Source organism: Schistocerca gregaria, chromosome 5 (assembly GCF_023897955.1).
Source record: "Schistocerca gregaria isolate iqSchGreg1 chromosome 5, iqSchGreg1.2, whole genome shotgun sequence".
NCBI classification, from domain to species: Eukaryota; Metazoa; Arthropoda; class Insecta; order Orthoptera; family Acrididae; genus Schistocerca; species Schistocerca gregaria.
Window position 1 is genome coordinate 566,344,409 of NC_064924.1, and position 19,521 is coordinate 566,363,929.

General features: G+C 38.8%; 1 protein-coding gene across 1 annotated transcript in view; it reads left to right on the plus strand.

Moving 5' to 3' along the window:
- Window positions 1-15,877, plus strand: part of LOC126273167 (NFX1-type zinc finger-containing protein 1-like) — a 255,031-nt gene extending 239,154 nt beyond the window's left edge. Inside the window, exon 15 of the mRNA XM_049976640.1 lies at window positions 13,638-15,877. Coding sequence (XP_049832597.1) covers window positions 13,638-14,335 — 698 coding nt within the window. The 3' untranslated portion in view covers window positions 14,336-15,877. The remainder of the gene's footprint in view (window positions 1-13,637) is intronic.
- Window positions 15,878-19,521: the final 3,644 nt, after the last annotated feature.

The window sequence follows — 19,521 nt, forward strand, 5'->3', positions numbered from 1 at the left end:
CCATAGCAAACACCATATCACTTATTTTAATATTAGAAGTTGCAGATGTAAGATCATTGTGTCTCATGGCTTAATTTGCATATTATAACGGAGGGGTATCTATTGAGAGGCCAGACAAACATGTGGTTCCTGAAGAGGGGCAGCAGCCTTTTCTTTAGTTGCAGGGGCAACAGTCTGGATGATTGACTGATCTGGCCTTGCAACATTAACCAAAACGGCCTTGCTGTGCTGGTACTGCGAATGGCTGAAAGCAAGGGGAAACTATAGCCGTAATTTTTCCCAAGGACATGCAGCTTTACTGTATGATTAAATGATGATGGCGTCCTCTTGGGTAAAATATTCCGGAGGTAAAATAGTCCCCCATTCGGATCTCCAGACGGGGACTACTCTGGAGGACGTCGTTATCAGGAGAAAGAAAACTGGCGTTCTACAGATCGGAGCGTGGAATGTCAGATCCCTTAATCGGGCAGGTAGATCAGAAAATTTAAAAATGGAAATGGATAGGTTAAAGTTAGATATAGTGGGAATTATTGAAGTTCAGTGGCAGGAGGAACAATACTTTTGGTCAGGTGAATACAGGGCTACAAATACAAAATCAAATAGGGGTAATGCAGGAGTAGGTTTAATAATGATTAAAAAAGTAGGAGTGCGGGTAAGCTACTACAAACAGCATAGTGAATGCATTATTGTGGCCAAGATAGACACAAAGCCCATGCCTACTACAGTAGTACAAGTTTATATGCCAAATAGCTCTGCAGATGATGAAGAAATTGATGAAATGTATGATGAGATAAAAGAAATTATTAGGTAGTGAAGGGAGACGAAAATTTAATAGTCATGGGTGACTGGAATTCGTCAGTAGGAAAAGGGAGAGAAGGAAACATAGTGGGTGAATATGGATTGGGGCTAAGAAATGAAAGAGGAAGACGTCTGGTAGAATTTTGCACAGAGTATAACTTAATCATAGCTAACACTTGGTTCAAGAATCATAAAAGAAGGTTGTATACATGGAAGAATCCGGGAGATACTAAAAGGTATCAGATAGATTATATAATGGTAAGACAGAGATTTAGGAATCAGGTTTTAAATTGTAGGACATTTCCAGGGGCAAATGTGGACTCTGAGCACAATCTATTGGTTATGACCTGTAGGTTAAAACTGAAGAAACTGCAAAAAGATGGGAATGGGAATTTAAGGACATGGGGTCTGGACAAGCTGAAAGAACCAGAGGTTGTACAGAGTTTCAAGGAGAGCATAAGGGAACAATTGACAGGAATGGGGGAAAGAAATACAGTAGAAGATGAATGAGTAGCTCTGAGGGATGAAGTAGTGAAGGCAGCAGAGGATACAGTAGGTAAAAAGACGAGGGCTGCTAGAAATCCTTGGGTAACAGAAGAAATATTGAATTTAATTGATGAAAGGAGAAAATATAAAAATGCAGTAAATGAAGGAGCCAAAAAGGAATACAAACGTCTCAAAAATGAGATCGACAGCAAGTGCAAAATGGCTAAGCAGGGATGGCTAGAGGACAAATGTAAGGATGTAGAAGCTTATCTCACTAGGGGTAAGATAGATACTGCGTGCAGGAAAATTAAAGAGACCTTTGGAGAAAAGAGGACCACGTGTATGAATATCATGAGCTCAGATGGGAACCCAGTTCTAAGCAAAGAAGGGAAAGCAGAAAGATGGAAGGAGTATATAGAGGGTTTATACAAGGGCGATGTACTTGAGGACAATATTATTCAAAGGGAAGAGGATGTAGATGAAGATGAAATGGGAGATAAGATACTGCGTGAAGAGTTTGACAGAGCACTGAAAGACCTGAGTCGAAACAAGGCCCCGGGAGTAGACAACATTCCGTTAGAACTAGTGACAGCCTTGGGAGAGCCAGTCATGACAAAACTCTACCATCTGGTCAGCAAGATGTATGAGACAGGCGAAATACCCTCAGACTTCAAGAAGAATATAATAATTCCAGGTGCTGACAGATGTGAAAATTACCGAACTATCAGTTTAATAAGTTACAGCTGCAAAATACTAATGCGAATTCTTTACAGACGAATGGAAAAACTGGTAGATGCGGACCTTGAGGAGGATCAGTTTGGATCCCGTAGAAATGTTGGAACACTTGAGGCAATACTGACCTTACGAGTTATCTTAGAAGAAAGATTAAGAAAAGGGAAACCTATGTTTCTTGCATTTGTAAACTTGGAGAAAGCGTTTGACAATGTTGGCTGGAATACTCTCATTCAAATTCTAAAGGTGGCAGGGGTAAAGTACAGGGAGCGAAAGGCTATTTACAATTTGTACAGAAACCAGATGGCAGTCATAAGAGTCGAGGGGCATGAAAGGGAAGCAGTGGTTGGGAAGGGAGTGAGACAGGGTTGAGGTCATCAGGAGGTGTCCGGTGCAGCTCCACAATTTGCAGCGGTTGGGGAGACCATCCGTGCCTGTCACACCTGACATGTTGCAGTGAGCTGATGTTGTCATTCATGAGGACAGACACATTAAAACTCGGCAGCTGGTGCCGCATCTGTCAATCAGCAAAGTAAGTGTGGATGCAATTATCCGCACTCTTGGATATTCAAAAGTGTGTGCAAGATGGGTCTGACAGTGTCTAATGGTGGATCACATCACACATAAAAAACATTTGTCTGGATTTGTTGCAATGTTTTGAAGCTGAGGGGGATGCCTTCTCGTCCTGGACTGTGATAGGTGATGAAACATGGATTCATGGAGTCTGAAACAAAACGACAGTCGATGGACTGTCCCCATTTCCAATCCCCAAAGAAGAAAAATTCAGAGCAACTGCTTAAGGTCAAGATCACCATGTTCTGGAACTGTGAATGTGTGATCCTCATTGATGTGATGCCAAGAAGTGGTACCATTAATTCAGAATCATGTGTCAACATATTAACAAAACTCGAGACATGGTTACAGCATCTTCAGCACCACAGCAACCCAGGAGATGTTTTGTTGCAACACTACGCTCAGTTTAACACACGTCTGAGAACTACTGAACACATCACAAAGCAGGGTTGGACAGTGTTAGGCCGTCCACCTTACAGCCCGAACATATTTCCATTGGACTTCCACTTGTTTGGGTCATTAAAGGATGCCATTTGTGGAAGACATTTTGAGGACGATGAGGAGGTGATTCACACAGTGAAGCACTGGCTCCTCTACCAGGACAATGATTGTTATGGTACTGACAGGGCATACACGCCCTTGTTTCGCACTGGAGCAAGGCCATAGAATGGAATGGAATGGAATGGAATGGAGATTATGCAGAAAGGTAGTGTGTGTAGATAAAACGCCATTCATTCATGCATGTAATTCTCTTATTGTTCAGTAAAGAATTGATGAAGGGAAAAAAATGGTGCATTTCTTTCTGGACAACCTTTGTATTAATGCTGTTGAACAAAATGGACAGTGTCTGGAAAGGAGGATATCAGATGAACATTAAAAAAAGCAAAATGTGGGTAATGAAAGTTAAGGTGAATTAAATCAGGTAATACTGAGGTAATTGCATTAGGAAATAAGACTCCGAAAGGTGTAGATGAGTTTGCTGTTAGATCAGCAAAACAGCTGATGATGGCCAAAGTAGAGAGAATAGAAAATGTAGGCTGGCAATGGCAAGAAAAGGTTTCTGAAGAAGAGATATTTGTTATCATTGAATATTGATTTAAGTGTTAGGGAGTTTTTTCTTGAAGGATGTGTCAGGAGTGTTGCCTGGAAGTGAAGTGTTGACAATAAGGAGTTGAGGCAAGAAGAGAATAGAAGCTTTTGAAATGTGGTGCTACAGAACAATACTGAAGATCAGATAGGCAGATGGCATAACTAATAGGAGTTACTGGTTAGAATTGGGGAAAAGAAATTTATGGCATGACTTAAATAAATCAAGGGATTGATTGATAGGAGATGATGAGGCTTGCAGAGAACAGAGTAGCATGGAGAGTTATAATGTATGTTTATTAATTTAGTGGAATAGAATATGGATTATTTACAATAATATTTTATAGCTACAAAAAAGGAAGCAACTCTCATACTACCCTTTGATAAAGGCCCAAATAGAACTTTTGCTGTTAAATCATTTAATCTCTTAGGTATTATTGGACATCTTTATACCCAAGTTTTTACCCATTTCCTTCAACCTCTGACATGCTAAATAGTATGTAGAATTTCCATTACTTTTATCTTTAGCATTTGAAATTAGGACATAATTACATGTCTAATACGCAAATGTATTCCAAAATCCACCCAACCTAAAGTATAACACACGAGTCATTAATTGCTGTAGTAGGAATACACTTTCTACAGCCCTTTGAATTTTAATTTACCTTCCAAACAAATTCTCTTTCCTGTAGTAAATGTTTTGCTTCCTCCTCTTGAGTTAATGTTCCTTGTTCCCAAGATATAATTATGGGACCACAATATTTATCTGATCTCAACCTATCTTTCATTTTTGAGCCAATGATCTTTATCTCATTATTTCAATAATTTATTGACATAAAATTAACTCTAAATATGGCTCCAGATCCTGCAGTTCTGTATCATTAGTCATACCATGCGGTAACTGATAAGGTGCATCAGGGACCACATTTTGTCAGCCTTTAATGTGATTAATCTCCAATTTATATTGTTGCTTTTCATCCTCAACGACGAAGCCTGATGGTCTGTGAGTATTATTAACATAGAATCCCCTGTTAGTGTTGGAATTTTTTGCAAACTCAAGATGTTAGAAGCTCCTTCTCTGTTGCTGAATAATTCAACTCATGTTTATTGAAAGTGCAACAAGCAAAGTCCATAGTTTGATGTTCACTTCTTTCTGGGTCCTATTCTCCGTGGAACTATTTATACCCAAGACAGTATTGCAACATGTTTGTGATCAACTTAAACTCTTTGTTCATTTTAGGGTGATGCAAAATTTTAGCATCCAGCAGGACTTGCTTAACATTATTGACAATTCCATCATCCGACACCCATTTAGCTTATCATTTTCATATTCTACAAATATGCAAAGAACCCAGCTAAACCTAAAAATGCTTTTTACTATTTGTCACTTAGTTTTGGAACAATCTTTAAAGGCTCTTATTCTTTCCGGATCAGGTTTTATTACTGTAATTTGTACAATACAAAGGGTGATAGGAAAGATTTGCAATACAGCTTTATTTATTTTTTTATTCGAAGTAATCTCTGCCACGTTGAATACACCTCTACATCCTCTGAAACCAATCCCTAAAGTAGTTCTCCCGGGTTTCTGTAGGGAGTAAGGCACACTCACTGTCCCAAGCCCTCAGAAGGTACTCATCACTTAAAAACTGCCCATCTTTGAGCTTCAGTTTCACATGCAGGAGCAGTGCATAGTCCAAGCAGCAAGTTCTGGACTGTAAGGAGGGTGCTAAAGAAGTTTCAGCCCTGTATTCTGCAAATATTCGGTGCACGCTTTGGCACAGTGAGGTGGAGCTTGTCATGATGGAGGAACCAAGTGTCCATTCTTGACTTTGATCACAGGTTCTTCAAAGATTGATTGACTTTGGGCAGGCACTACTCAGTGTATCACATGCTCCACAATTCTGCTCAGTTTTAAAGGAACAGCTATAATTTTCTTATGATCGGGATTTTCTGACAGCTACGAGTGCGTCGGTCATTTTCAAATACCCAATCTTTAAGTCGAGTCTTAGTTGGCACATCATAGTAGTACAGCCAAGTCTTGTCACTTGTCATGAGGTTATTCACATATTGAGATTGTAAATTGAAAGGTTCTTTAACATCTCCTGGCACTAAGTCACATGTTGCATCATCTGCTGTTCTGTCAGTCTGTGCGGCACCCAGAGAAAACTAAGTTTCTTTACTTGCAAGTGATCATGCAGAATTGAACGAATTGCTGGTTCATTTAGCCCCAAGGTATCCTCTATCTGCTTAAAGATTACTCACCTGTCTTCGTCTAGCATTTTCCTTTTAGCACCAATGTTTTCCTCCATAACTGATGATTGTGATCTTCCCATCCTCTCAGCATAATCCAGAGTGAAATTTCCTGTTTGGAATTCTCTGTACCACCTGAATATGGTTGTACAATGTGGACACAGAGTGCAAGAGTCACTTCTTCAAAGCACTAGTCTATGCTTAAACCGTGCGTGAAGTTGTACCGCAAAACTGCCCAAATCTCACCCACGACCACGATGCCATAGCAAGCACTTCAAACTAACCCTGCTGGTTAACAACTGCACCCACAGACTTGACAAAGTAGCTTCAATGTAGGTATGAAGTATTATCAGAACACAGCAACAATCATCCTCTTATGACTTAATGTTGTGTCGTATTGCAAAACTTTTGTAGTACCCTTTGTATGGCCTAAAAATGTTAATTCTTGTCTCACAAAATGTGATTTAGAAAGTTTTATTGTTATTCCTTTTTCTTCTAATCAGCTTAAAGTTCACATTAGTAGTTAACAATGATCTTCACAAGAATTAAAATTAGAACTAAATTGTCTATGCACATTATTAGATCAGGCAATAATTCACTGTCCAAAGACCTGTCTAAAACGTAAATAAAACTGGTACTGGAATGTTCAATCCAAAAGTTAATATCTGAAATTGGTAAGATTTACCTGTGAACAGGAAGGCAGTATTTGATCTGGATTATTTAGCTGAGATAAACAACCTAGCTTTCTCACAATTAGATAAATAACTCTTCTGTAGCTGCAAGTCTGTGTATTTCATTCTCTGAGTGTCCTGGCATTCAAAACCAAGTGAAAGCCTCCCACAGTGTCTAAATAGTCTATCACTAGTAGTTAAAGGAACCTAAAACTACATTCTGTAACATCATTGTCAGTCATCTTTTGAATTTATTTTCGAACTGCAGCTCAAAGACTCGTTGGATGGGGATAAGGTTTCAAGAAAAAAGGTTTATCATCCTTTACCTTAAACTTACGTAAGTTCTTTTTAATTATACTTGGTTTGTCTGAAACTAAATTCTTACACTTTAATAAGATATTGCTTAGTAGAGCCTTTTGTTCTTCAGTCAAAATATTTGATTCTAGAGGTTTTGATTCCATATTTTCCAGTAATCCTTGTTTAGCCTGTTCTTGATGATCTGCATCATCATTACCACCAGGTGCTACCAGATGAAGACACTCCACTACTTATTACGTATGTTTTAGAACCTGTGACTGTTAATTGAATGTAAATACATAAAACTGCAGCCAGTCACTTTTTTGAGTAGTTCTATGAAACAGTTTTCGAACCTTTTCAGGGTTTATCCTCAGATGGTTTCCTGGATGTTACATCATTATTTTAGCACAGTGCTGTGTACTGTCTCTGTGACAAGAAGAAGGGACATGCTTTAATGTATTGCTATGACTATTGTTAATCTGTCGATATGAACAAAAAATTTAGTCTTGCACTTACTGCAACAGTATGGGTGGTATTTTTTGTTAGTGTCCATCTGTGTGCTTCCATTTCGATGGCCAGTTGATACATCACTTAGCACACTTTTACACAATCTGTACTCATTTACACTATTACAGTGAAACTTTGCCAGCATCCAGCAGGTGCTATACAACTGTTGCTTGTTACAAAGATCTTGCCAAAAAGATATAGCATAGGCCTACTTTGCTCAGGGATGTAGTTTATTCTTGTTTACATGTATTAAAGTCGCTACAAGGGCATATATTTTAATCAGACTGTCGATAACATGAGAGCACAAAATAAATAAATTACTACAAGAACAAACTTCAAGTCATCTGATGTCTTATTTCTATTCATATATTAATGTATGATACAGTCAATTTATGAGGAAATATTTTAATCAAGATTGGATTAACATGAATGCTCAGGAATAAAATAGTACAGAGTTATAGTATTTGAAGTGAGACACAGCTTTTTGTATGACCATGACCATTGCACTGAAATTTAAAACGATAACAAACCTTCAAATGAACTGCTGACTTATTTCCATTATTACATTAAACTGATCTGGAATATTAGTAAGAGTAAATTTTGTTTATTTTAGCTAAATGTAATATGTATAAAAGTTATAGTGGTTGTAATGAACTGAAGCTGATTTATGAGCATAGAAATTATTTTTAAAACCAAGAAAAATTTGTGCTCTCGTGTTATCGCCAGCACGCAGCATTAAATAATGATGTAACATCCAGGAAACCATTTGAAGACGAACCTGAAAAGGTTCGAAACTTCTGCATGGAATAATAAATGACTACTCAACAAAGTGACTGGTTGCAGTTTTATGCATTTACATGCTTCACTCATTGTCATTCTTCCTTAACTTCCAGTAAATTATTTTGGAAAGGTATCCTAGTTGTCCATTTACTTTTCATACAGCCCCTTTTCTACTAGAATCCAACAAAACTTTGTTATCCGTCAAGCATTTAAAATAGGAATTACAAGCATTCTGTAGTAGGAAGTATATGTATTAATTGTGAAAGACACTCATCTAAATTGATCTAAATTTGTAAATACACTCCTGGAAATTGAAATAAGAACACCGTGAATTCATTGTCCCAGGAAGGGGAAACTTTATTGACACATTCCTGGGGTCAGATACATCACATGATCACACTGACAGAACCACAGGCACATAGACACAGGCAACAGAGCATGCACAATGTCGGCACTAGTACAGTGTATATCCACCTTTCGCAGCAATGCAGGCTGCTATTTTCCCATGGAGACGATCGTAGAGATGCTGGATGTAGTCCTGTGGAACGGCTTGCCATGCCATTTCCACCTGGCGCCTCAGTTGGACCAGCGTTCATGCTGGACGTGCAGACCGCGTGAGACGACGCTTCATCCAGTCCCAAACATGCTCAATGGGGGACAGATCCGGAGATCTTGCTGGCCAGGGTAGTTGACTTACACCTTCTAGAGCACGTTGGGTGGCACGGGATACATGCGGACGTGCATTGTCCTGTTGGAACAGCAAGTTCCCTTGCCGGTCTAGGAATGGTAGAACGATGGGTTCGATGACGGTTTGGATGTACTGTGCACTATTCAGTGTCCCCTCGACGATCACCAGAGGTGTACGGTCAGTGTAGGAGATCGCTCCCCACACCATGATGCCGAGTGTTGGCCCTGTGTGCCTCGGTCGTATGCAGTCCCGATTGTGGCGCTCACCTGCACGGCGCCAAACACGCATACGACCATCATTGGCACCAAGGCAGAAGTGACTCTCACCGCTGAAGACGACATGTCTCCATTCGTCCCTCCATTCACGCCTGTCGCGACACTACTGGAGGCGGGCTGCACGATGTTGCGGCGTGAGCGGAAGACGGCCTAACGGTGTGCGGGACCGTTGCCCAGCTTCATGGAGACGGTTGCGAATGGTCCTCGCCGATACCCCAGGAGCAACAGTGTCCCTAATTTGCTGGGAAGTGGCGATGCGGTCCCCTACGGCACTGCGTAGAATCCTACGGTCACTGCGGTCCGGTCCCAGGTCGACGGGCACGTGCACCTTCCGCCGACCACTGGCGACAACATCGATGTACTGTGGAGACCTCATGCCCCACGTGTTGAGCAATTCGGCGGTACGTCCACCCGGCCTCCCGCATGCCCACTATACGCCCTCGCTCAAAGTCCGTCAACTGCACATACGGTTCACGTGCACGCTGTCGCGGCATGCTACCAGTGTTAAAGACTGCGATGGAGCTTCGTATGCCACGGCAAACTGGCTGACACTGACGGCGGCGGTGCACAAATGCTGCGCAGCTAGCGCCATTCGACGGCCAACACCGCGGTTCCTGGTGTGTCCGCTGTGCCGTGCGTGTGATCATTGCTTGTACAGCCCTCTCGCAGTGTCCGGAGCAAGTATGGTGGGTCTGACACACCGGTGTCAATGTGTTCTTTTTTCCATTTCCAGGAGTGTACTTTGACATGTCCTATATCCATGTAAAAAGAGATCTACGGATGAATAAAGCTACAGCTACTGCTGCTGCTGCTGCATTCTAAGAATTTTGCCAGCTGTAAATAGGTCATACATCTTCCTTTTCATGTTCCCTTCTTTGTTCTGCAAGTATAGATGTATTTGTAGAAGCTCAGAAGTGATTATAGTTTGAACTCGCCCAGATTTATGTTGCCTGTTAAAAGAAAAAATGTCACATGGAAGCAGGTGCATGAATGCAGTAAGGACTTTGAAACCGTAAAAAATAAATTATGTAAAAGCAAATCCTTGTATTATCCAAATATGTCTCTGCCACTTTGCCTAGCATCAGACAGCTCATAATATGAAAGTTGTAAATGGAGTAAATTCTGGATATGTGTATGCCTCTACTTGCTCTGTATGAGAACCTAAAGCTCTATTTGCACATTCTAAAGCTTGTCTCTGCTCCAGAAATTGTGTTGTCTTCTTATGATTGATCTGGAAAAAGCCTGGCTGTTGATCTATGTGCATATTCATTGTGTATTTGTTGGATTAAATGGTTGATTCCTAATATGAAATTTGTTATTGACTCTGTTATTTTGTTTTTTAATTGTACAGTACATATTTTCACTTCTGCATTAAAATTGTGGACGATACTGATTTCCATTCTTATTGTGTGATAGATAGATTTTCCCTTGAGCCCTTCTACAAAAGTTCATTAGCATTTGTACAGTTGTGATACCATATCTCATTTTGCGACTGTTGAGGTAAACTATGAACTAACCTTCACCAAATGAGTTTTTCTCTGTGTGGCAGTCTTAGTGCATTGATCTTGTCAAATCCCATTTTATACACTTTTTATAAGTGCACCAACTGCCACTGTGGATCTAACAACTCAAGCTCTCATATTTCTTGTGTGCTTGATGACCAATATTTCATTTTAAATTTTCCCTCAGAGTCATTTCATTAAGTGAATCTTCCGATAGAGCTGTCCCCTCCTACACAGCTTCCCGTTCTAGGTAGCTAACAACAAAATCTGCCTCTTTTGTGTCAACCCAACTTTCTGGTAGTGACATTGCAAGTGCTCTTTAAAATATCTAGGGTCAGCATCCCCTTCTATTTTTAAGTTTAGAAAAGTGTACAGGGACTGCAGACATGTACCTGCAAACAAACAAAAATTAATTGAGTAACTGTACTTACTTAAGTGACGATTAAAATGTTATGACTACCCCTTGAAAGTTTCAATATTTCTTTCTGCTGAAAGAAAACATCTTGTTAAATTTTGTGATGATGTAACTGTGTAAATCCCTTATAGCCACAATTTACTGTATTAATTTTAATGTTGGATCCCCTTTCTGAAGTCTGTGTTACTTTGTAGCTAAATTTAATTTTGTTTTCATCTTCGGAACGTTTTATTTACAATGCCTTGAACATTCCATAATATTCATTTTCTTCCCTGTATTCACCCTCATCTAGCACCAGATAGGACAGATCATCCACCTTGTTCTCAATCCCTTTTACATGTTCGTTATTATAAATGAATTTCTGAAGGGACATGGTGTTCTTCATTAATCAGGAACTTGAAATCACTTACAGCTTTATAGTCAGTTAGTATATAATCATCCCTACCTTCCCAACTTTTGGAATCTAAATACCATACACAATACCTCAAATTCTGTAGTTCCATGTTCACACACTCCATTTACAACTTCCATTTTATGAGCTGGCTGTAGCTAGGCAAAGTGTCTGGGATGTATTTGGATGATACAATAATTAGCTTTTACAAAAACTATGTTTTAAGACTTCAAAGTCCAAATTTGGGTGAGTTCAAACTACAGTCACTTACTGAACTACAGACAGATGTATACTCTACAAAGTACTGTATAGTAAATGATAGAGAGTTGTTGCCATTGTACCCATTATCAGGGCTTATTCTCATTTCTTTCACTTATATAGCTTGGGAAGAATAATTGCTTAAATGCCTTTGTGCAAGCTGTTACAGAATAATCTTATCGTGGTGATTCCTATGGGACCAAAATGTAGAGGGTTGTAATATATTCTCTTTTTTTTAACTTAAAGCTGCTTCTTGAAACTTTGTAAGTAGGCTTGGAGAGGGTTGTAACATATTCTCTTTTTTTAACTTAAAGCTGCTTCTTGAAACTTTGTAAGTAGGCTTACAAAGAATAGTTAGCACCTATCTTCAAGTGTCTGTCAGTTCAGCTTTTCCAGCATCTCCATGACACTCTCTCCTGTGACTGTTAGTGCTGCCCTTCTTTGTATACATTGATAATGAGAAACACAACCTCTGCATTTCTTACATGACCTGAAATTCATGGATAGAGGCAGTCAGGTAGGTGCAGTAATATTTAACTTCCGAAAATCATTTGACTCAGTACCACACAAACACTTATAAATGAAAGAATGATTGTCAAGGGCACCAAACAAAATTTGTGCTTGGGTTTAGGCTTCTTTGGCAGGTAGGACAAAGCATGTTATCCTGGTTACTGACAAAAGTAGAAGTAATGCCTCAAGAATATGTGGTGAGAGCCTTACTATTCACGCAGTTTGTTAGTGACACACCAGACAGCATTAATAGTAACTTCTGACGCAGTTATCAATAATGAAGTACAGTCTGAAAAAAAAACTGTACAAATAGCTGGTCAGATCTTGATCAGACTTCAAAGTATTTTAAATATTGGCAGTAAACTTTAAATGTTCAAAAATATATAAATGCGCATTTCACAAAACTAAAACATTTAGTATCATATGACAAGTCATATCAATGAGTCACAATTGAAATCAATTCACCTGTGTGTAACAGCACATAGAGAGATAAAATAGAATGGCGTTGTCAAGTAGAACTAACAGGGAAGGGTGGCACAGATAGTCACATGTTTATGTAAGTCTGCAGGCTTCCATGGCCATTGTTATTTTCTTCTAGGTTGTTAGGCGGCACTTTGTTTCTTCTGCTTAGTTGACATTTAGACCCTCTGCTGGGATCCTCTTTGGTTTCTTGTAGTTTTCGGTTAACTGTGTATCAGGTTTTACTCACGAGAGTATCATGGGAGTATTTACAAAATTTAATTGGCAGACACTTGAAGATGGGTGACAGTTATCCCACAAAAGCCTATTTAACGAGATATTCTTAAGTGCCCTAGGTACTGCTCCTCTGAGGACAATGAAGATGTGATTAGATAAATTGCAGCACGCCTAGAAGTATTTAAGTAGTCATTCTTCCCACACTCCATATACGATTGACATGTAAAGAAACTCTTATGTTGCCCCATGCTAAGTATCCTCTGTTGTGCACCTCACAGTAGTTTGCAGAGTATGTATGTAGATGCAGATACTATGTCCTGAGAGAACCAAAAAATTTTTTCTTATTGCTGATATACAGAGCTTACATTTGCCAGCATTCTGTCTCTTGATAACTTTCTCATTTTAGCAATAATGAAGGATCTATAGAAATAGTATTAAGTGGGTTAACCTTGGATAAAAGACATTAATGTAGTAAATTATGGTAGGAGTAAATATATCAACTCACTGTTTAGTTGGGAAAGTTGACAATCTGTATCTTTATTAGTTACCTTTGATCTTTGTCTGAAAGCTTAGCAACATTTTCAGTCTTGATTATGTGCCTGTCAACAACTCAACATGTAACTGTACTATGAATTATTACCTTTTCTCCTTCCCTATGTATTTCATACATAACTTTCTTCACCATATTTAGACATTAATTTAGTGTGTTTCTGTTGTTTCAGTAATAGGCTCAGATAAACTGAAACAGCATTTAGATAAGCTGAAACAGCAGATGCTGCCAGTCCAAGGACAACGCCGCAATCAGTTGAGCATTATGGATACGGAGTCATTAGAACTGCACATAAAGTTCATGCAAGAAATTGTCATGACCATGAGATATGCATCAGGAGGTCTAGACAGCCACTCCATCACAAAGGTTGAACAACAAGTAATGTTTCTCATGATTATCATGGAAACCAGGGGCAGATATTTAAGCAATCAAGAGGTTAATGATATTAACTGTGAACTTAACAGATTCAGTTCGTTCCTACACCTCTGTCGTTTAGAAAGCACAAAAATGTACAAAATGCACTGCAATAATGCTCATGTACAGTATCAGTATGATATAGCTCGAAAAACTGTGTGTTCTATTAAAAAATTCACAACAGATCAAAGCAACATCTTCAGACAATCATTGGGAAATCTTAACAGGATTCTGAACAATGCTATTGTATTACCTACACAAGAAAGGCAACAGATCGTAAAAGCTTTGAATCTGAAGCAAGGTCACTGGTATAAATGTCCTAATGGCCACATCTATGTGATTACAGAGTGTGGACGAGCAATGCAGGTATCTAGGTGTAATGAATGTGGAGCAAAAATTGGTGGGAGGCGACATACCCTGCTTTCATCTAACCAGGTTGCAACAGAGATGAATTGAAATTTTATGCTTTTTTTTGTTACAGAGTTTTATAGGACGCTTAAAAGTCCAAAGTTATACAACAAAGTGACTGTTCACACTGATACATGTTTAAAATTGTCACAAAACTGGAATTTCATCATTTATTGTATTTTATGAAGTTAGTGATTGCACACTGTTATCAACTGAAGGGTATATATTTGTGATTAGTTATCATGTGTTTTTTTTTCTGATGTGGGGTCCCACTGCTCGGTGAATTGCAGGAACCATTGATTCTTTTTTCAGTAATTTATTTTTAATTTGGTCTGTTGACGAGATACTATAGAAAAAAGTATTTGCAATGTAACAAAGTGAAAACAATGTGTGATGTTCATAAATTAGTGTGTATGAATCATAATACATACATAGTTGTTATGAATGTCATGACTATAATAGTTTATGATATATGTTTATAATATATGACAACAGATTTTAAGCAATTGTACGCATATGTAAAATCTGTGAGGCTCTCCTCCGTTTACAGGGTGTCATAATCAAATGAGAAAATTAAAATTTACAAAAATGCTTGAATAACTTTAGAAAATGTGACTCCACTGTCAAATATATTTTCTTTAGTATGCAACTAACTTGGATGTTGCAGTGGAACTCACTTTGTCTTGAAGGTGGCATCAGAAACTAATGTACCCATTCTGCTAGTTTCTTTGACAAATTCTGGAGGTAAATAGCACATGATGTTTTATCCTTAGTGCTGGCTGGCGTGGCCGAGCAGTTGTAGACGCTACAGTCTGGAACTGCGCGACCGATACGGTCGCAGGTTCGAGTCCTGCCTTTGGCATGGGTGTGTGTGATGTCCTTAGGTTAGTTAGATTTAAGTAGTTCTAAGTTGTAGGGGACTGATGACCTCAGAAGTTAAGTCCCATAGTGCTCAGAGCCATTTGAACCATTTTTTATCCTCAGCGGTATGTGCAGGATGTTTGTGAAGCTGATAGGGATTTTCCGTTTCATAGAAACAGTAATTTTGTTTGCTGACATTCATGTTATGATGGCAATATGCTATGCTGCCATCCATATTGTTTTAAGGAAACTAGATGACCCTTATTTCTGCCATATTTTCAACTTAGAGTTATGTAACTGTGACTTGTGCAGTTTTCTTTGTGTGCGGCTTCATACCCCAAGCCATATTGGCAAATGGAACAGCAAGAAAGTCTGTGATTGAAATTTATACTATGTCAGGTGTCTGTGCCATTTGTGACAACTGTGGCTCCCAATTTTGCACAGCTGAACCTGTTTTTCTCAGAATTTAGCAGTCAGACTATCACTGTTTTTACAAATCATTTTCATAGGTAATATACACCCAATGTTACTGAATTATAATAAAATAATAGTCATGTCACTGGTGTCAGGTCACGTCTAAGCAACTGCTGCACTCCAGACACGTCAAAAATACATTCAATGATTTGTTCCTCTTTGTCAGTTTTGTCTCTCTCTTACTGAAATACAACTCATATTTTCGGTGTCAAATATATGTAAATGTGGTGAAATAAAGTTTGTGAATACTTGTCATTCATTCACTAATTCCTATTGGCATAAAACTCTATACATGCAGGTACTGTAATTGTGGATCCATGTGAATATCACAGCAAATGTATAAAGAATGTAATTTTCCACTTATGGTTTTTCCGTTAAAAACAGTAAATAGAGCATGTGAACCATACTAAAAAAGTTTGAACGTTGATAGCACATTAACAGGGTGATCAAACAGCTCATTGTGACTTAACTTCACACTGAGTGGTTGGTTTGACATTTAGGTATATAATGACTAGGTTCTCGGGGCCCAAAAAAGATTTACTTGAAATGAATGTGGTTAAAATATATTGAAATAAAATGGAAAAGTCAATATGCAATGATCATGTGCATGCTGATCCTCAAGTGACTGTTAAAACCATGTGCCATGTAAGGGTGATTTGACTACATCTTGCTGTTATGACACCTATCATTCAGTCCTTCACAAGATGGAGCTTCTCAGCAACAATGCTAAGGCTTGCAAGAAGGTAACACTGCAAACCTAATTTGTTCTCTTCTTGGCTACTTAACTGATCGAGCTGATTAATTAATTGGTCTTGATTCCCTTGGATGGTACACATTAGACTTAATATGTTTAAACTTTTTGCAAAAAGTCCTTCACAAATAGAGGAGAAAAGAAAACACACACACATGACCATTGTCTACTGCCGCTTTGACCAGACACAGTATTCATGCGTGTGGGCACGTGTGTGTTGACAAAAGCTTAAGTGTGTAGAAACCTTTTCAGTGTGCCTGTCTGTGAGTCAATGCCTCATCTATGTGGTAAATAGCAATATTTCCTTTCCTATCACATGCACCCATACAAAACCTTCTGCAAAAATCCAATATGCCAACACTATATACAGGTAACAAAAGAAGAAGAAGAAAAATTGGCATCATCATGTCAATAACTTGTGCAGGTAAGCTGAACTCTCCAATACCAGTGAACAAGTAAATCTGCAAAAAATCTGGTATTGAAAACATCACCTAACCTTTCAGGATATAGTCTTGAAATTATCATGGTGATTTAAAAAAAAAGGGGGGGGGGATGCACCTTGTCCACTTTCTTTTTTTCTCCCCAGTAGATTTAAAAACGGCTTCGAACTCTTAGATAAGCAGGGTAGAGAGTCCTTTAATTAGTGCTAAAAACAATGTCTCCTATCAGATACAAATTTCCTTATGTAAAGGAGAAATGATTGGAAAAGTATATGACTGTGGATCCAGTTGGAATGTTTGAACAATTTGCACTATGAAGAAATTCTTTCAAATTGATAGTAGTGATTCTGCAGATTTGGCACAATCTGAGCACGAAAATTATTCTGTAAATTTTGATGACTAACCTGAAGTCCTGTACCGCACTAGCATTTCATATTCCATGGATCGGGGATCTAGAAGTAATCAGCTTAGGCATTAACAAATTAAAGCACCTGTTAGAATTGCATTAATAATTAAGATAGTTTAATAGTTACATAGTGTTGATTATAGTGGAAATTGGAAGTTGCTGCTTCCTCAGTATAATTAATTGTTGTTGTTGTGGTCTTCAGTCCTGAGACTGGTTTGATGCAGCTCTCCATGCTACTCTATCCTGTGCAAGCTTCTTCATCTCCCAGTACCTACTGCAGCCTACATCCTTCTGAATCCGCTTAGTGTATTCATCTCTTGGTGTCCCTCTACTAAATTGGTGATACCTTGATGCCTCAGAACATGTTCTCCCAACCGATCCCTTCTTCTAGTTAAGTTGTGCCACAAATTTCTCTTCTCCCCAATCCTATTCAATACCTTCTCATTAGTTATGTGATCTATCCATCTAATCTTCAGCATTCTTCTGTAGCACCACATTTCAAAAGCTTCTATTCTCTTCTTGTCCAAACTATCGTCCATGTTTCACTTCCATACATGGCTACACTCCATACAAATACTTTCAGAAACGACTTCCCGACACTTGAATCTATACTCGATATTAACAAACTTCTCTTCTTCAGAAACGCTTTCCTTGTCATTGCCAGTCTACACTTTATATCCTCTCTTCTTCGACCATTATCATTCATTTTGCTCCCTATATAGCAAAACTCATTTACTACTTTAAGTGTCTCATTTCCTAATCTAATTCCCTCAGCATCACCCGATTTAATTTGACTACATTCCATTATCCTCGTTTTGCTTTTGTTGATGTTCATCTTATATCCTCCTTCCAAGACACTGTCCATTCCGTTCAACTGCTCTTCCAGGTCCTTTGCTCTGTCTGACAGAATTACAATGTCATTGGTGAACCTCAAAGTTTTTATTTCTTCTCCGTGGATTTTAATATCTACTCCAAATTTTTCTTTTGTTTCCTTCACTGCTTGCTCAATATACAGATTGAATAACATCGGGGAGAGGCTAAAACCCTGCCTCACTCCCTTCCCAACCACTGCTTCCCTTTCATACCTCTCGACTCTTGACTGCCATCTGGTTTCTGTACAAATTGTAAGTAGCCTTTCGCTCCTTGTATTTTACCCCTGTCACCTTCAGAATTTGAGAGTATTCGAGTCAACATTGTCAAAAGCTTCCTCTAAGTCTACAAATGCTAAAAACGTAGGTTCGCCTTTCCTTCATCTAGCTTCTCAGGTAAGTCGTAGGGTCAGTATTGCCTCACGTGTTCCAATATTTCTACGGAATCCAAACTGATCTTCCCCGAGGTCGGCTTCTACTAGTTTTTCCATTCGCCTGTAAAGCATTCACGTTAGTATTTTGGAGCTATGACTTATTAAACTGATAGTTCAGTAATTTTCACATCTGTCAACACCTGCTTTTTTTGGGATTGGAATTATTACATTCTTCTTGAAGTCTGAGGGAATTTCGCCTCTCTCATACAGATGGTAGAGTTTTGTCAGGACTGGCTCTCCCAAGGCTGTCAGTAGTTCTAATGGAATGTTGTCTACTCCTGAGGCCTTGTTTCGACTCGGGTCTTTCAGTGCTCTGTCAAACTCTTCACACAGTATCATATATCCCATTTCATCTTCATCTACATCCTCTTCCATTTCCATAATATTGTCCTAAAGTACATTGCCCTTGTGTAGACCCTCTATATATTCCTTCCACCTTTCTGCTTTTCCTTCTTTGCTTAGAACTGGGTTTCCATCTGAGCTCTTGATATTCATACAAGTGGTTCTCTTTTCTCCAAAGGTCTCCTTAATTTTCCTGTAGGCTGTATCTATCTTACCCCTGGTGAGACAAGCCTCTACATCTTTACATTTGTCCTCTAGCCATCCCTGCTTAGCCATTTTGCACTTGCTGTGGATCTCATTTTTGAGACGTTTGTATTCCTTTTTGCCTGCTTCATTTACTGCATATTTTCTCCTTTCATCAATTAAATTCAGTATTTCTTCTGTTACCCAAGGATTTCTAGCAGCCCTCGTCTTTTTACCTACTTTATCTTCTGCTGCCTTCTCTACTTCATCCCTCAAAGCTACTCATTCTTTTTCTACTGTATTTCTTTCCCCTATTCCTGTCAATTGTTCCCTTATGCTCTCCTTGAAACTCTGTACAACCTCTGGTTCTTTCAGTTTATCCAGGTCCCATCTCCTTAAATTCCCACTTTTTTGCAGTTTCTTCAGTTTTAATTTACAGTTCATAACCAATAGATTGTGGTCAGAGTACACATC